Genomic DNA, 17,279 nt, shown 5'->3' with positions numbered 1-17,279 from the left:
ACTGACAATACAACGCACGGTAAAAATATTTTGCACGGTAACTCCCGATGGACAGATGGATGAAACAGTGCTTAAACGTTAAATATCAATGTTAAAGTAGCACAGAAGTCATTTTTAACACCCAGTTTTCTTCCTATAAAACTGTTAAGTAGGCCAGTAAGATGCACCATGCGAAGTAATTTACACCACGGAGTCATAATTATCGCAGAAATTGAATTTAAAATACGCCGCAAAAAGCGACCGTGCGCAACGGTGGTGAAGAGCAGTACCAGCCTGTGATCTGCCTGGAACCTCGTGCTGACGCTATAAGGAGAACGCTCGCTGATTGGCCTAGAGAAATGTTGTCTGCTACTCCGCTGTCGTCTGCTACTCGACTGTTCGGGGTTCTGATAAAGCCTTTCTCCTTGCTCGGTAATGCTTCGGCCGCTCCTTCTATCACCAATTCTCCGGGAAAACTGGCAAAACAGGTTTATGGCTGCAAAGGGACAAGGCGCTGACCCCCACTGACCGGCAAACCAGAACGAGTCTCCTTATGCCGTCATCGGTGACGTGGCATCATACCTCCTCATCCTCGTTATAGCTGGAGTGGCGAGTTAAGGGAGAAGGCGCGGAGCTATATTTATGTGAGTTTTTTTCTGGGAAACAAATTGCACACATCGAAACCTTTCGCGCTATTCGGTATAATGACACACACACTTTCATTAGGTGTCTTAATCTGAAATTTTTTTGGTGGGGCCCTCTGTACTCCTTTAAGTATTGGAGCGTCTAGCTTTTCGGTGACGCTCCTTTAATGGACCTTTTTCACAATGACCTATGCGCATGCGTATGACCTTGACGCGCCGTAGAGGATTATCTCCGTCTTCACTAGATGGCGCAATATGGGTACGACAGAAGTGGGGACCAGTGGGAAGACCGCACGAATGGCGCGACCTTGTCGGCCCCACTCCGGACCGGTTTTGGTCCTTCGTGCTATTCATGTGGATTTGTTTTGACTCGCGCAGATCATGGTCCGTTGGAACCCGCCAGGATACGACGCGTATGTGAAAAAGGTCCACTAAAGGGGGAGAATTGTTGCTGCGCTGTACCATCCAATGAGCGACGACAAGGAAAGCTGTAGGGCGCTCGTGATCCTCTACTGTGCAGTACGCACTGGTTCTGGGCTTGAGTCCTGAAAACCACAATAAAAAGGTAAAATGAAGAACGCCGTAATACATCCACCAAGTCCATTGCATAACGCAGTCGCAAAAACGGCATAACTGCTGCTCTGGTAGCTTTTTTATAGGAATCTTATCGTCTTAAGAAAGTATGTTGAAAAAGAAAACAGAACCAAAGGTGACAAAGTGTAGATTGGTGGGCGACGACACTGCTCTGACGAAATTGGAACAGTAAAATTATTACGAAATCGTATTGAAGCGAAAAATACGGAGGAAATTAGTATAGAAAATGGCGTGGCAAATCTCGCAGAAGTTGGCACGCGAAGGGCCAAGCGCTATATACAGAGGTGACGTGGCACAGAGCATCGTGGACGCAGCTGTCGGAGGCGTACTATCTTTGGAAGACTTGGAGGACCACCTCGCTTCAAACGAAAATCCATGCGTGGTCCCTATATCAACGACGTACCATGGAGTAACTCTACATACAACGCCGCCGCCAAGCCATGGAGCAATCTTCCTTGAGGCTCTTAACATCCTGGAAGGATTCGACCTGAAAGGTACGGTTCGGAGCTCTCAAGAGGGGCTTTCACATAAGAGACAAAGATTATGAATATACTGACTGCTGACAAATTCACATGATGTAAGCCTGGTCCGCACTATATCGTTTCAATGCGTTCGTCAGCGGACCGACGCAAGCCCCCTTCGAAAACGACGGACGCATATAGGCTTGCAAAATTAGATAGGGGTGGGTTGGGGTAATGTAGGGGGAAGGTGCAGTGAGTTTGCTCTGAAGTGGCGGTTCGGCGCACCTTCTCACCAAGTTCAATTTTTGGACGGACCGACGCAAGAAACGCCGGTCGTTGCCCCACGGTGCCGCCGCGCGCTCTTATCCTCTTTTATCTCATTTCACGTAGTCGGCTGTGTGCCGTTTCTCGTACAGTATCGTCGCAAAAGCGCGGATGTGAATTGAAAACCCATGCGTCCGTCACACAGAGACTCTGACGGACGGACGTATTTAAACACAATAGTGCGGACCGGGATTTGATGTTCTCTCATGGTCTCTTGAACAAACTTTTCCAGGATACGATCCTACATCTGCCGAATACTTGCATTTGATGACAGAAGCTCTGCGTTTGTCATTCGCTGACGGCCTGAGCTACGTGGCAGATCCAACATCAGGGGCATACACGGGCGTTGGTAAAATGATGTGCAAGGAATATGCGGCACAAAGAAGAGCTCTGATATCCTTGGACCGGTAAGCTATTTCGATAGACGCACCATCATGCATGGAAATTTTCTAGGTTGTACGTTATACATGGAAGTTTTTATGCCGGACGACAGTTCCAGAGCTCCCTCGACATACATGTCACATGTGTCTCAAGAGCATATAGTATAAATGATGTCCAAATGACTCTGTTCTAAATGCCTTTCGGGGCGTATAGAGTCACTAAATAAGCTACGCTTCAGAGTATCGACACTGAGTTCCAAGAGCGAGCATGCGCCATCTTGTTTCCGCGCCACGCTACCCACGCGCACTTCAGAGCCCTGGCGCACTTTAGCGCACGATGCCATCTATCGTGCGCGGGTAAAATGTTCATTTCGTTTGCAAGCAGCAGTTGACAGCCTCGAGCTCACCTTGATATCCTCGGGACGCTGTGGTGGACAATACATGGATTATCGCAGAACAATCATACACGCTCCTCTATCCCACAGGGAGCATTATGTTAGCCGTCTTTGATCCTCGAACAGGGATGGTGCCGGTGTGGTGCGGAAACAAGATGGCGCTCCTGCTCTCCCTTGGACCTCAGTGTCGGTACTCTGAAGCGAAGCTTATTTGGTGATTCTGGGGGCGTATACACTGTTAGCAAAATGTTTACACTTTTGGGTATAAGCGGCTCGTCCCAGGGCGCACACCATTAGAGGTACACGCGCCATACCTTCCTCAAGATCTAGTAACTTTATACCCCCCTGAAGGTATATTATTTGCACCTCAAGGTATGAACATGTAGAGTAAGGTGGCGCAAGATAAGAGAGAAATTTGCAGTTGAGTATGGAATTTTTATTCTTCGTGTTTTTTTTAATTAAAAAAAAGAAACTACCTATATGCACATTCTCAGAGGTCTAGATCTTCTGATCTGTAAATCAGTTCGGACGTAACCGGTTCTGAAATAAACACAGAACAAGAAATACAAAAACACAGATCCCTCATCTTGCCCCAACCCTCTGGGCAAGACGAGAGAGCGCGTGGGGCAAGATGATACACGCCGTGGTCATGAACTATACAGATTCGTTCTTCCAATTTAAGCACCTACACAGCCTCCTTAAACCCACCGCCTACATTATGTGCGATAAAACCACACGGAACCCGGTGCAATTTCCCTCCACCGTCGTTTGCAAACAAGGCACCGTCAGTGTGATGTGTCGCTGGTCGCTCGCTTTTGAATGCGCTTCTGCTTTGCTGGAAATATCCTAGGACACAGAAAAATTTGCAGGAAAAGCATGGATAATATGCAAAAAAGGAATCTCAGAGGAACAAGCATAAGGCCACCTAATAGTTGAGTGATCAGTTTCTAAATTACATTAAATTTAGATCGAATTAAGTTGTCGCGCCTTGCCCCGTAGATACCATCAGATGCAATTATTTTTCAGTTAAACACCGGGTAACGAAGAGTGCCCATATTTTCCATATATTTAGATGAATGAGTAAAAAAATAGGATGTGGACTTACATTGACAGAATAAACCTGCGACACGCTGCCAAGAAAAAGGACAACAGAAAATCGCGCCTTTTTTGCGCGCCTTTACATTCCAGGCAGAAGGAACCGATTTTTTTTCTCTTCAACGCAAATACCAATCCAGACAATTCTCACGTGCAATAACGCGGACATGCAGAGCCACATATGAGTAAAGTTTGAAGCGCATAGGGCAACGCGTCTCTGAGACAGGCGGCATCGAGCAAAAAATGTCGCATCTTGCCGCATGTCTAATCTTGCCCCACCTTACCTGTAAACTGAAAAACTCCCTTTTGGGTGTAATTCCATGGTATTTTAACTGACTCCCTTTAAGGTGTATAGCAACACCCTCGAAGAAAATACACCCTTTGTGTATTGGTGTATTTCTACACCAATATTGGTGTAATAAGATGGTATCATAACTGACTCCCTTTTAGGTGTAATGCTACACCTTCAGCTTGCTCTACACTCTTAGAAATGAACTTCACCACGTAGCACGCTCCTAGCCAACCATCATCCCGAATGACAACGTTCTCGCCCCTGATTTGTTGAAAACGGGAGGAGGAGCCTATTTTGTGCCGTGCATAATGGGAACAAAATAGGCTCCTCCTCCCATTTTCAACAAATCAGGGGCGAGAACGTTGTCATTCGGGATGATGGTTGGCTAGGAGCGTGCTATGTGGTGAAGTTCACTTTTAAGAGTGTACACCCTTTCAGAAAAGGTGTTTGCAGTGTCCATGTGTGAAAATATGTGACCACAGCTGAATGACAAGCACGAATGCATGCTGACAAACTTCCGAGATCTGCCAGATGCAACAGATGCAACAATTCAGCTATACAGCCAGAGCCGGCCTCCACAGGGGCAACTGGTCTGAAGTGGGAGGCACAAAATTGCCATTTGCTTGGACACTGCGGGAGGTGCGCAAATTCCTCTGCTTGTTTGTGCATGCGCAAAGAGTGGATGCCGGCTCTGGCCACAGCTTTGGAAAAGTGTACCTGCAACAAGAATGAGAATGCATACTTTATTCACAGCCTGACAAAGAACAAAAAGTGAAAGAAAAGAAAGCGAATAATAATGCAAGTGCCACATATATGCATACCCTATCAAAAATTCCATCAGGCCAGACGCTGAAGGACAAGTAGACACGTAATTTGGGACCTGGACCAGCAGAAATGCTGCTGGAGCAGCGGACCAGCAGAAATCCTGCTGGAGCAATGAACCAGTAGAAATCCTGCTGGAACAGTGGACCAGCAGAAATCGTGCTGGAGCAGTGGGCCACTATGCAGAATGGCGTAAATGCAGGCTAGCTGGTGGATAAATTCCATGATAGGCAAGCCTGAGCGATGGGCAAGACACGTAAACAAACACAAACACGAAGGCTCGTGCTTGTGTTTATTTACGTGTCTTGCCCATCGCTCAGGCTTGCCTATCATGGCCACGATGCAGCCTGTGCTGCATAGTGACCTACAGAAAAATAACTACAGAAAAATAATTGGTGGCTAAAAGTATGAGAATTGAAAGACTCAGCATGCAAAGATTATAGATATGTAGCGGGCCGTGGACAACGACGAAGATGGCCACGCGCCTGGAGCACCGGCCTCAGTTCCACCGGCGCGGCCATGGAGATAGGCCACCGTCATCGCCTCTCCGTGGCATACCATCATCGCCGGTCGGGGCTCATGTAGAGGAACTCCACCTCCTCTACATTTGGTGACCCGGACGATGAACATCAAGTTCGGAGCAATTCGGCCCTTCTCCATCCCAAATTTTTGACAAAATCGACTAGCACTACCAAGGCAAGCTATCCCTGGAAGCCACCACCATTACCCGACGCATCACGACCGACACGCCGACCGCATCCGTCCACGCTACCTATCCGACCGACCACGCAACGTCCAGACTCATCATCCCATGCGCCCACCGACCCGCTCCACGGCTTCCAGGGACCGACCTGCGCTGTCCACGGCCCCCGGCACACTCACCACCCTCTTCATTTCTGCATCTCAACTCGCACCCACTGCCGGCCGCGACACCTGAGCAACATGCTCGCCTGCCGGTTTCGGCAGTCGCGGCAGCCGACGCCACGGCACGCATCAGCCGGCGTCTCGGCAGTCCTCACGGCTACGCAGCCTCACCTGGCGTCACTTCCTGGGAACCTACGAGCTCTCGCTACCGTGCCGGTTGCGGCACCCCAGGCCACGACTTCACGGATCACGACTTCGACGTCGTCAACGTTCATCTCTGGCAAGCCTCATCTCGGCCGCTCCCGCCCCACTCATCGACCTCTGCCTGCAACGTGTGCTGTGCCGCCCGTGGACATGTCCAGCAGTGCGCGTCATCCACGGTCACTCTTGGCTCTCTCCCTCCGGTATAGACGTGATTCTTGGATCTTTCTTATCGCCGCTCCGCGTCTGAGGGGGGGAGCTTGCAGCTTCATACAATCTCTTCTGCAGTCTTGTCCGAAAATTTTTTTGCGAAAGGTATAGTGTCGGACGTCCTACAACGTTTCATGGATAATGTAGTCGCATGGGTGAAATGTATGCTCTACCTGTTTCGGAACAAATATAAGTCAGTAAGGATGTCTGCAACGCACTTCAGCTTAACTTACTTGATTTCTTTCAACATCTCAACGACGTATCTGTTGATTTTCCCACATGTCGTGCGTGCTGGCACATCTGTGTTGTTCACCGAAATTAATCCGGCAAAATCGTCTGCAATTAATAGTTTCCACATTAGTAACAGTGTGACTGGAGCATCACATCTGGTATCTTCTCCCTGATGCGAAGTGACGATACAAGTTAACCAGCAGGGTAACGAGCACACTGAGATAACAGATAGAGGATAAGATAATATGAATCAATATAGTAATAACCAGACTGCGCAGATAAAGTTATAGGAACCCACATGTTAGGAACATTACCAAGCAAAAGGTGAACGAAACATATAGCACTACAGGCACACAACCAGTGGTGGGCAGTATCGCAGATACATGTATCTTCGATACAATCTTTCGATACATTTTGTGTATCGGTATTAGGTATCGCGTGCCAAAAATGAGAGTATCGGAGTATCAGTATCGAAAATACATTTTTAGTGTATCGTGTATTTTAACGATACTCGATACTTAAAAAAAACGCAAATATTGAGGCTGTTGTGAGACCTAGGGTCGGCGGCGCTCGCTCAGGCAGTAGTACAAGCCAGGCCGCAGCGGCGTAGACATGTAGACCATGATTTTGTTCGAAGCTTATCTCCGCGCGCGCGCTCCATCGTCAAGGTCGCCCGGAGAGGAGGCCCTGGGCCCTGCCCTGCGACGCGCTCGTGGGCGCGCGCGGCTTCTAGTTGGTTCCAGAAGAATCTCTTTCTACGGCGGGCGCGCCGAAAACGCCTTACACAGGACCAACCTCACGGCTTCTGGAACTGCGCAGCCCGGTGTCCCCCTCCTCAGTGCGCAAGAGCACGTCCACTTGACTTGAAGTGTGGATTCCGCGTCTGCCATGCGGAAAGAATAACCGCCGGCTTAGCTTGAGCACTGTAACCCGTTCTACAGCTCACAATTCACAACGGCCAACTAAGAAATCAAGTCAGAGGCAAAGTCAGAGGCTACCGGGTAAGTATACTGCAGTACCAAACGATAAAAGCAGCAGAAAAAAAGTTTCAGGTTTATTCGTATGTATATAGTCAAGTGCTCACAGACCGGTACGCACGAAGAACATTGTCTTTGTTTTTTGCTAGGCTGCTTATTGATGCGATCGTTTCAACGTACCCATGGCTTCAGTCTAAAGTTCTAACAAGACTAGCTGCTTAGACAGTGCAGCTTCATTAAATACGTGCGGTCGGATACGTTCAAGCCCTGTCAGAAAAAGTGCGCTATAAAAATATACTAAAGGCTCTAGTAATAACGAATAAATGTTTTTACTTCCCTAATCATATTACCAGCTTTATTATATTGTTATTTCAGTGATGTAAACATCGCGAATCATAACACCAGCTTTATTATATTGTGATTTCAGTAATATAAACTTCGCTAATCATAACACCAGCTGTATTAGATTCGGGATTTCAGTTATGTATCGAAGTATCGACGATACAGTACCGAGTATCTGTATCGAAAATCAATTTCGGTTCTGTATCTTGTATCGGTATCGGAAATACAATTTTTGAGGGTATCGAGTATCGGCATCGAAGATACTTTTTTGAAGTATCTTGCCCAGCCCTGCACACAACTAACCTTGAATTCACGAAGTCCAACGGCTTCCGGAGATATCTTCCAAGGTACACACAGAAACAGATATCACTAGGAGGGCACAATAAACAGCCGCCGCACCGGGGCACCGAAACCACGACGAAAGACGATTCCCAAGCGAGAGCCCTCCAAACATACGTCCGAACGCGTCTAACACGAAATTTGAATGAGCAGGGGACGCGCTGAGCACTCCAAGGACGCTGTCTGTAACGGCTCTCCCCGCTCTATATCAAGAAAGCAGAAAGTCGCGCTAAGGCGGGACAAGAGCTATCGCGAAGGGGATGTTTTCGCCGTCAAAATAAGTCCTCGATCACATTCCTACGCCAATAAACAACCGATATCGGGAAAAATGACACCAGCCCCGTGAATATAAGAAACCACACTTGCCATGTTGTGCTAACTCGAGAACGGATATGGATAGAAAGATAGCGCAAGTTTCTATATTCGGCTTACAGAGTACAGCAACTCGTTAATAAGCGGTTCAGATCCCCCGCAGGGTTCGAACTTAAAAGCAGGGACAAAAATTGCAGAATGGCGGTTAGCCTAAGGAATTTCAAGAATAACGTCATAACCGGTTGCAAAAAGACTGGTGGTGAGAATTGGAAAGTTGTAGCACAAAGAACAGAGCACGCGCGCCCAAAATTTCGAGTAAATTGGACGTAAGGTAAGCGAGTTACAGCACAAACTAGAGGGAAGCGTTTCCGGGCGGCGTTACCCAGACCACGGTCCTTCAATACTCCTTCTGGTCAGGAAACTCCGCTCGAATACAATAGACTAGGTCACTTAGGGACAGCTGCTCACGCTTGGGGCGGTCGCGTCGTTCGGGCGGAGACACCCTCGTGGAGCAGACGACGTTTCCGCAGCACTGCGTGTTTTCAGGGAATATTTGATAAGCTACTTTTTAAAGTTCATTTCTTGTTCATAGCAGTAACAATTAATTCTCGAAGCGATTCATGATTTGAGCCGGCACATTTCAGTTCAGTGGACGTAAATTTGCAGATTTGCCGCGTATATTACAACTTTCATTTTTGTCTTTCTTTGACACGGAAAATTTTGCTCTCACTCGTGTGGCTCTCAATGATGGTCGATAAACATATTATAGCATTTTGTTGCACAGTCACTCGGTCCAGTAATATATTGTAAGCTAATGACGCTTTCCGTAGCTATTACGTGAGGGCGAAACTTTCCAAATGCGTGATTTTCTTGTTTTCCTTTAGCAGTTTGTTGTAACTTGAACTGAGATAAAATTACGAGATGATTCTATTTCAGCGCAGACAGACTTCAGATGAATTACGTATAGAAATCCCGTATTTTAATCATCTAAAATGATCTCTGGCGGTATGAGAGCCGGGGGGATACACATGCTATGAATCGTATGGCTCGACCGTTCTCGGCGAGGAAATATACTAATATTTTTTTTTCACATATATATATGTGGTGCAGTGCCATGCACAAGGTTTAACGTATCGTAGAGAGCAATTTTTACACACTTTGGGAAGAGGTGATGGGAAAACCGTTGTGAGAGGTCACAACGAAGCAAGCAGGCACAATATTGGTGCCTCCTGAATGTAGTTTGGACGAATACTCTGTAATTACGTAGGAAACGATATTTTCCTTTGCCGATTCCAACAAGATTCAAGCCGGGTTATTAAATTAACACGATAGAATTTCCTCTTGCTGAAGCGTGGCCTGATACAACTATAGAATTTGGCTGACAAGATTCAGATGTCGAACTCAACGGCTACACTATCATCACGTTGTAGATAGCCTCGGCATATGAGTCAGATCACTTCCAAAATATTTAAAATGGTTTGGAGTTTTATTTGGGAGGTCAGAAGGAAACTTTGGGATTGCCCAAAAACTACATTTACGAACAACACGGTGGTAAGTGGTAAAAAAAAAAAAAAAAAAAAAACTATGGACTCACTGAACTGCAACGAACAACATTAAGACTCCAACTTGATATTTTCTTTTAACTGCTCAACTTGGTAGTGGTGGTGGGGGTGCTAATGAAAGACTTGCATGTCTGGACACCAGCTCGTCGGGAACGACCCTCGTCGAAGCGGGCTAGGATTCCGAAGAAGAGGCTTCACAAGAGAGAAGCAAGAAGAAAGGATGATGTTGATGTTGATGAAGAAGAATAATAGGGAAGGAAGAAAGGGGGGATATGTGTACTGGAAAAAGAAGAAAGGGGGAAAGGTTAGTCAGGTGTAGGCCGAGTTGCTATTCCTTCAATAAAAACGAAAATAAAGAAAGAAACACACACAAAAGGGCCTTAGAGGCTGGTCGGGAGGCCGGTGGCAAGGAGAAAGCTCAAGAGGGTAGTCCTAAGCGCCCCCTGGTTGTGCAGGACCGGGCTGCAGGGTGGCCAAAGTGACGTTAGGGTAGCCAAGTTGTCGCAAGTGGAGTTGGAGGATGAGTCTTTGTGAGAGGTACCGGTTGCAGGATAGGAGGCAGTGCTCAATGTCGGCTTCCACACCACAAGTTACGCAATTGGGGGAGTTTGTCTGGCGCATTTTATACAGGAGTGAGCGTGTCCGTGCAACATTTATTCGAAGACGATGGAGGAGTGATTCTTGAGCTCTAGGCAATAGTAGGCAGGCAGTAGTAAAGTCCTGCAGGGGGTCAATGAGACATACGAAATGATGATATGAGGTACAGTCCGCTCTGAACTGCCGGGTACGGACACAGCGCCACCGGCGAATGTGCAGAGAACAGAGGTCGTTAGGGGTAGCAGGGAGCTCTGGTAGATGTTACGTGTCTTGCTATTGTGTCTGCGCTGGTGTTACTAAGAAGGCTTACGTGTCCCGGGATCTACTGAAGCGTCACAGAATGGCAAGTAGCCGCGAGTTGTGCCATAGCTTGCAGTATGAGCGCGTGGAGAGTGCATATTGTGCTGGGGCGAGAAGAGAACAGCAGATTCAGTGAAGCCTTGCTGTCAGTCAGAACAACCCACTGTGCAGCCGGCAGACCGAGCAAGTGCTGTAGAGCCAACAAGATGCCGAGGAGTTCTGCTTCCATAGAGGACATTGGGTAAGGAGGAGAAAGGCCTGCTGAAAGTCAGTATCAGGGATGTAAAATGCAGCGCACGAGGTGTCTGCCGTGACGCCGTGACTGAGCCGTCCGTTGTATTGGGGACGAGCGCGAACGGTGGCGCCCCTCCCGCGGCGGCGGAGCGAACTGCGTAGTGTGGATGCAACGCCGTTCGTCAGCTTGCCAACGTACGTTTAGTTGAGTTTGATAATGGTGTTCAGCGGAGGGACAGCGCATCAATGTTGCCTGTCCTGAAGTGTGGCTAGACAGAGTCAAATGAACATTAAATTCGTAATGAGTATGTTCCTCTTTAAATTTATGCGCGCTTGAAAGGTGCGCGTGTGATGAAGTGCTGTTACGGACGGACTTTGCCTTCCAGTTTCCCTATCGATGCCCACACCAGCTTACAGATGCGGATATTTTTGTGTGTAAAAACAGCCTTCTTTGGATTGGATTGGAAAAAGAAAGAAAAATATGGAGAGGTTAGTCGCGACCCAGTCAGAACTGGCTACTCCAAAACGCGTTTGTGGGTGAAAAAAGAAAGAAAGAAAAAGGTTAGCTACGAAAAATAGAAGAAGAAACAAACAAACAACCAAAAACAGGAAACAACCTTCTTTGTTGAGCGCCGTGTCACAATTATTTGTTTGTCATGCTTGGTTACAGTCAGTGTATTATGTTTGATTACAATTATTTGGTGTAGTGCAGAATTACTCAGACCAATCCGGTTGCTCATGGGCACCGTAAAGTTTGAACTAAATTGAAAGACAAAAAGCGGGGCGTCATAGAATGAGCGCAACGTATAACAATACGTTTGAGGATCGTGGACATTAGCAGCTAGTACAGAGTTATTCAATACAGATAAACTTTCGAATGTGTTAAGTTGTTAACAGTTTTCATCCTTTTTCATTTAAACCAATAACGGCAGATCTGTAATTGTGTGAGGTGCAAGCTTGATCGCCCCCTTTAGCACTACAGTGACAGTCCTCAAGGAGCTGCATATTGCATACATTGAACGCTGTCATCAGTGATCATATGTGTTGCTATCTTGTGTGTGCGTAGTAGTTTTGTTCCGGACGCCAGCAGGAACTTGTATGTATTCGTGTCTGTTTGTTTCATTAATATTACTATTGTTATATTGTACAGTATGATGTCCAAGTCCAAAACTACTCTACTGTGGAAACCATACAGCAGTGTAACACCTTTATTCCTACATAACTAGCTGGAGATATGTGACTGATGTGATACAAGTTTTCTTCAGGTGTGAGACCTAATCTGTATCCTGCGACAACGGCAAAGCACTACAAAGATCGATAGCACAATAAACGAAATCGCCCAAAAACATATCTGACAGTGTAGCGCAATGACGATTTTCTCAGGCCGGGTTTTTGATGGAGGCTTGTCGAGCATTCATGGATAGATTTCTTGACGGCACAATATGTCGTTCCTGAAAACAACGTTTCAGATCTGGACGGGAAACCAAGAACACCATATTGTTGCAGTTTTCTGTCCACCAAGTAGTACCTTACCCTTTTATTTCATTCCGACGTACGTTTCGGCGAAATGCGCCGAACATGCCTCATAGTGCACCAATTTTTCTGGCGCTTGCTTTCCGTTTCGCAGCTTGATCAAGTAAATCATAATATTATAAACTTTTCATGTTTTGGCTAGTTCTGGAAGTTCATTCCAAGTGTAGCTGATGACGATTTGCAATTAAAAACAGCGCAATGCCGTATAAACACGACCAAACGCGGTCACTATCGCAGACACGCATCCACATTATCGGCGGATCACGTGACTTTTAGAGCGCCCCCTGTAGGTCGCGCTCGCCGCCAATACCTGGCGATGGTTCTGATACGTGGAGTGCAGAAAATCGAGAGCGAGTTGGAGGGCTACAGGTGCGGGGGTGTCACGCTTGCGCTGAAGACCGGGGATGGTGGAGCAGATGTCAGGACGTGCAAAGGTTCACATTGTTGGCGCATAAGAGGGAGTGGTTGAGGAGGACAGAAGATGATCCTTCAGGCGGGCGATGGCCTTGCCGAAAGCTGAGTCAGGGCAGTCGTGGTCAATATGGCAAATATAGGGGGGGGGGGGGGTGACGGGTGCGATAGCGAGTATATACTCGAAGGGTATCACCATCCCGCAGAAGGGGAACAGGCGTCTCCCCCGAGCTTCAGGAAGAGTACAGTAAGTCTCAAATGTTCGTGGTACTCCCAGACAAATGCGAAGGTCGCGGGCCTGGGTGTTAAGTAGCTCGCGCTCCTGTGTTTGGCTGAGGGCATGCAAGACAGGGAGGTTGTAGCGCAGTGTCCCCAGCAGGGCCTGGTGGACGCGATGAAGATCAGAGCTGGACGGGCCCCAGGACGCACCAGCGATACGTCTGAGGACGTGAACTGAGGCAGCCGTCTTCACATAGCGGAAGGAAGAAAGGAATGCTGTGTCGTCCTATATGATGATGATGATTGGGAGTTTTGTGGCGCAGCGACAACTATAGGATCATAATACGCCAAAACTCTGCTGTTGTTTAAAACAAATTTAACTTAAAAATAGGCTGAATTTGTTTAAAATCAAAAGGAATCGAAAGGTGTTGGTTTGATAGGTGTGTAAATCACCATATAAAATGAGATAACTAAGATATGTATTACAATTCATTCACGATGCCTATATCTCTTAAAAATAGGAAAACGTCCTCGAAAGGGATGAGAGCCTTATCCCCTAGTAATAATGCGGGGTGAAGGGGGATACAGTACTTGTAGAGGACATGAAAATGACATTGGCGATGTGTCGTAAAAGAAGGGCAACTAATGAGTATATGCAAAATGGAAAGGTCTGCGCCACAATGTGCACACTCAGGTGCTTCCTCTCCTCGCAAAAGGTACCCATGGGTCAAATGTGTGTGACCCAACCTTAACCGACTTGACGAAATCTCGTGTAGCCGATTTTTAAATACTTGAACTGGGGTCCAATTTGAGGTTTAACTGTGTGCAATTTGTTATCAGTTTGTCCAGACCAGAAAGCTTGCCACTTCCTGCTGATGACCCTTTTCAAATCCAGCAGTAGATCAGGGAGAGGGATTTCAAAAGGAGTGGTGTCATGACCATGGGCAGCAAGAGCTGCACGGTCAGCCCTCTCGTTGCCGCTTATACCGACATGGCTGGGTAACCAACAAAGTTTCAAACTGTACCCCATCTCATGTATGACATTTGCTATGTGCTGCGCACGTCTGACTAAAAGATTTTTGTGTGGCCTGATGTTACAAATGGCATGAATGGAACTTAGTGAGTCTGTGTATATAACATACGACGTTATCCGTGTTTCTACAATATCATGTGTACAAATACATAGTGCAACAATAATCGCATACATTTCTGCGCTGAAAATTGTCAGAACTCTGCTCAAAGAATGCGATTTTATATATGTTCCTGAAACCATGGCGCACGATACTCCTGTACCAGTTTTTGAGGCATCCGTGTAAATATCAGTGTGTTCACCGAAGCCTTCCTTGAGGATCTCAAATTCTTACTGTATTTCCACAGCAGGTCTCTCTTGTTTGTTAAATTTGGTTAACGAAGTGTCATGTGCCACGGGTGTTCGCCAAGGAGGGAGCATTTGTGTGGACTGTAGCGGGGGTAGATTGTAGCTCCGCGTAAAAGTATAGTGCTCTACATCCTGTTGGAGCCGGATACTGTATACAGGTATGGCATTCGGTTTATTCATGAATAGACGTTCGGAACGTGTGCCCTCCACACAGGGCAGCGCAGGATGCTGAGGGTAACCTTTAATTCTGAGCGCATACGACGCACCGAGGTAAAACCGTCCTCTTTCTAGGGACCATTCGTTTGCTTGAACATAAAGACTTTGGACTGGAGGCGTTCTGAAGGCTCCAAGGATCAGCCTTAATCCGAGGTGATGCACTGTGTCTAATGCCTTCAAAACTGATGGACGTGCACACCCATGCATGAAACATGCATAATCTAGCCTATAGAACGGACAGTGGATATGTAAATGCGGTGGAGGGTTTCGCGGTCGGCTCCCCAAGACCTGTGAGAGAGGATTTTAAGCACATTTACAGATTTTAAGCATTTTCGTTTTAAATCCTTCATATGGGACAGGAGGTAAGCTTTTTGTCAAAAATTAGGCCAAGAAACTTATGTTCATACTGAACACAAATATCCTGACCTTTCATTTGGAGTGATGGATCCGGAAAAAGAGCTGTTGTACTGGAAAACGATACGCAAACAGTCTTGGTGGGTGAGAACCTGAACCCGTTTTCAGATGACCATTTGGTTAGCCTGTTGATAGTCGGCTGGAGCTGTCTTTCGCACACAGCAAGGTTAGAAGACGAAACACATATTTGCAGATCGTTACATACAAGTAATACGAGACGGATGGGGGTATAACACTGGCAAGTGAATTTATTTTGATTACAAAAAGTGTGACACTGAGGACTGCGCCCTGTGAGACACCATTATCCTGTACGAAAGGTCTCGATAAAGTAGTGCCCAACTGAAACAGTCGACCCTGGAGGAAGTCTCTGACACAGCGAAACAGGCGACCACGCACTCCCAGAGAGTGGAGGTCCCTCAGAATACCATAACGCCACGCTGTGTCATAGGCCTTGTCCAAATCAAAAAAGACAGAAACACAGTGCTGTTTCCTGATGAAAGCTTCCCTTATTATAGTTTCTAGGAGCAGAAGATTATCAGTTGTTGAGTGTGCAGCTCTAAGCCCGCACTGAAACCGGTCCAGATACTGGTTTTGTTCCAGGTAGTACACAAGTCGACTGTTCACCATGCGCTCGAAGGTTTTTCCAAGACAGCTGGTAAGAGCAATCGGCCTGTAGCTTGATGCATCAGATTTATCTTTTCCTGACTTTAAGAGAGGGATGACTGTTGACATTTTCCAGCTAGAAGGCCAGACCCGATTAAAGAAATCCGAAAGACTGTCAAGGGAGGTGTCTGACAGATGGCTGAGCGTAGAATAAGTGATGTTGTCAGGTCCAGGTGCCGTAGCTTTACGAGAAAACAACGCTTGAAGTAGTTCTGTTTTTGTAAATGGCTTATTGTAACCACATCTGTCACCTGATACGCTTGAGAGTGTTTGTTTTTCCACATGCTCCTTGAACCTTAAAAAGTCAGGTGTGTAATGGGATGAGCTCGAAACGTTTAAGAAGTGCTCACCAAGAGCATTTGCCTGCTCATCTATGCTCTTACAAACTGTGCCATTAACCTGTAGTAGAGGTACGGAAAAGCTGGCGTTGTCGCCCTTAATTTGTCTTAGTCTATCCCACAGTGCTTTTGAAGGGGTGTTAGAGTTTAGTGAGGATACAAATCTTTTCCACGACTCCTCCTTGGCTCGGCGTCGCGTCCATCGGGCTTTAGCACGAGCTTTTTTAAATGCAAGCAGATTAGCACTTGTGGGGTATCTTCGAAATATCCCCCACGCTCGGTTCTGCTCCCTGCGTGTTTTCTCACATTCACTCGTCCACCAGGGTTTAGGACGCCTGGGGAAATTTCCTTTTGTTAGTGGTATGGATAGTGTAGCAGCATGAATAATTTTGTCTGTGATCACCTTGTTGGCCTCCTCCACACAGAGACGATCAAAAGATGAAGGTGCAAGTTCTGCCTCTTTGGTAAATAACTCCCAGTCTGCTTCAGATAGCTTCCACCGGGGTGGCCGTGCTCTTTTATTACTTGTACCAGAAAATTTAAGGATAACCGGAAAGTGATCGCTACCTCGAGGGTTTTGGTCGTCTTTCCAGTTTGGTTCCTTCCAGTGAACAAAGGGTTAAAGAGTGGGACTGAATAATGAGATGTCAATTGCAGAGAGTGACTGGGTTGCACAGTTCATGTAGGTCGGCAACCCTCTATTTAACAAACAAATTGACCGGGAAAAGAGTATTCTTTCCAACATCTTACTACGGTTGTCAGTTTTTGCACTGCCCCACAAAGAACTGTGGGCATTAAAATCTCCCAAAATCATAAATGGTTGAGGCAGCTGGTCGCAAAGCTGCTCAAAGTCCCTCTGACGTACCCTAGCTGAGGGAGGCAAGTACAAAGAGCAGACTGTAATGATCTGGTCTAGGCAAATTTGTATGGCTACAGCCTCAAGGTCTGTTAC

General features: G+C 46.8%; 1 protein-coding gene across 4 annotated transcripts in view; it reads left to right on the top strand.

Moving 5' to 3' along the window:
- Window positions 1-17,279, top strand: part of LOC135391465 (glutathione hydrolase-like YwrD proenzyme) — a 226,249-nt gene that overhangs the window by 142,879 nt on the left and 66,091 nt on the right. For all 4 annotated transcript variants that reach the window (XM_064621723.1, XM_064621724.1, XM_064621725.1 and 1 more), the window contains 2 exons: window positions 1,465-1,711; window positions 2,235-2,409. In XM_064621723.1, the coding sequence (XP_064477793.1) occupies window positions 1,465-1,711; window positions 2,235-2,409 (422 nt within the window). The remainder of the gene's footprint in view (window positions 1-1,464; window positions 1,712-2,234; window positions 2,410-17,279) is intronic.

The sequence above is a fragment of the Ornithodoros turicata genome, chromosome 4 (assembly GCF_037126465.1).
Source record: "Ornithodoros turicata isolate Travis chromosome 4, ASM3712646v1, whole genome shotgun sequence".
Classification (NCBI taxonomy): Eukaryota; Metazoa; Arthropoda; class Arachnida; order Ixodida; family Argasidae; genus Ornithodoros; species Ornithodoros turicata.
The sequence above is the reverse complement of the archived record's forward strand: the minus strand, read 5'-3'. Positions and strand labels throughout refer to the sequence as shown.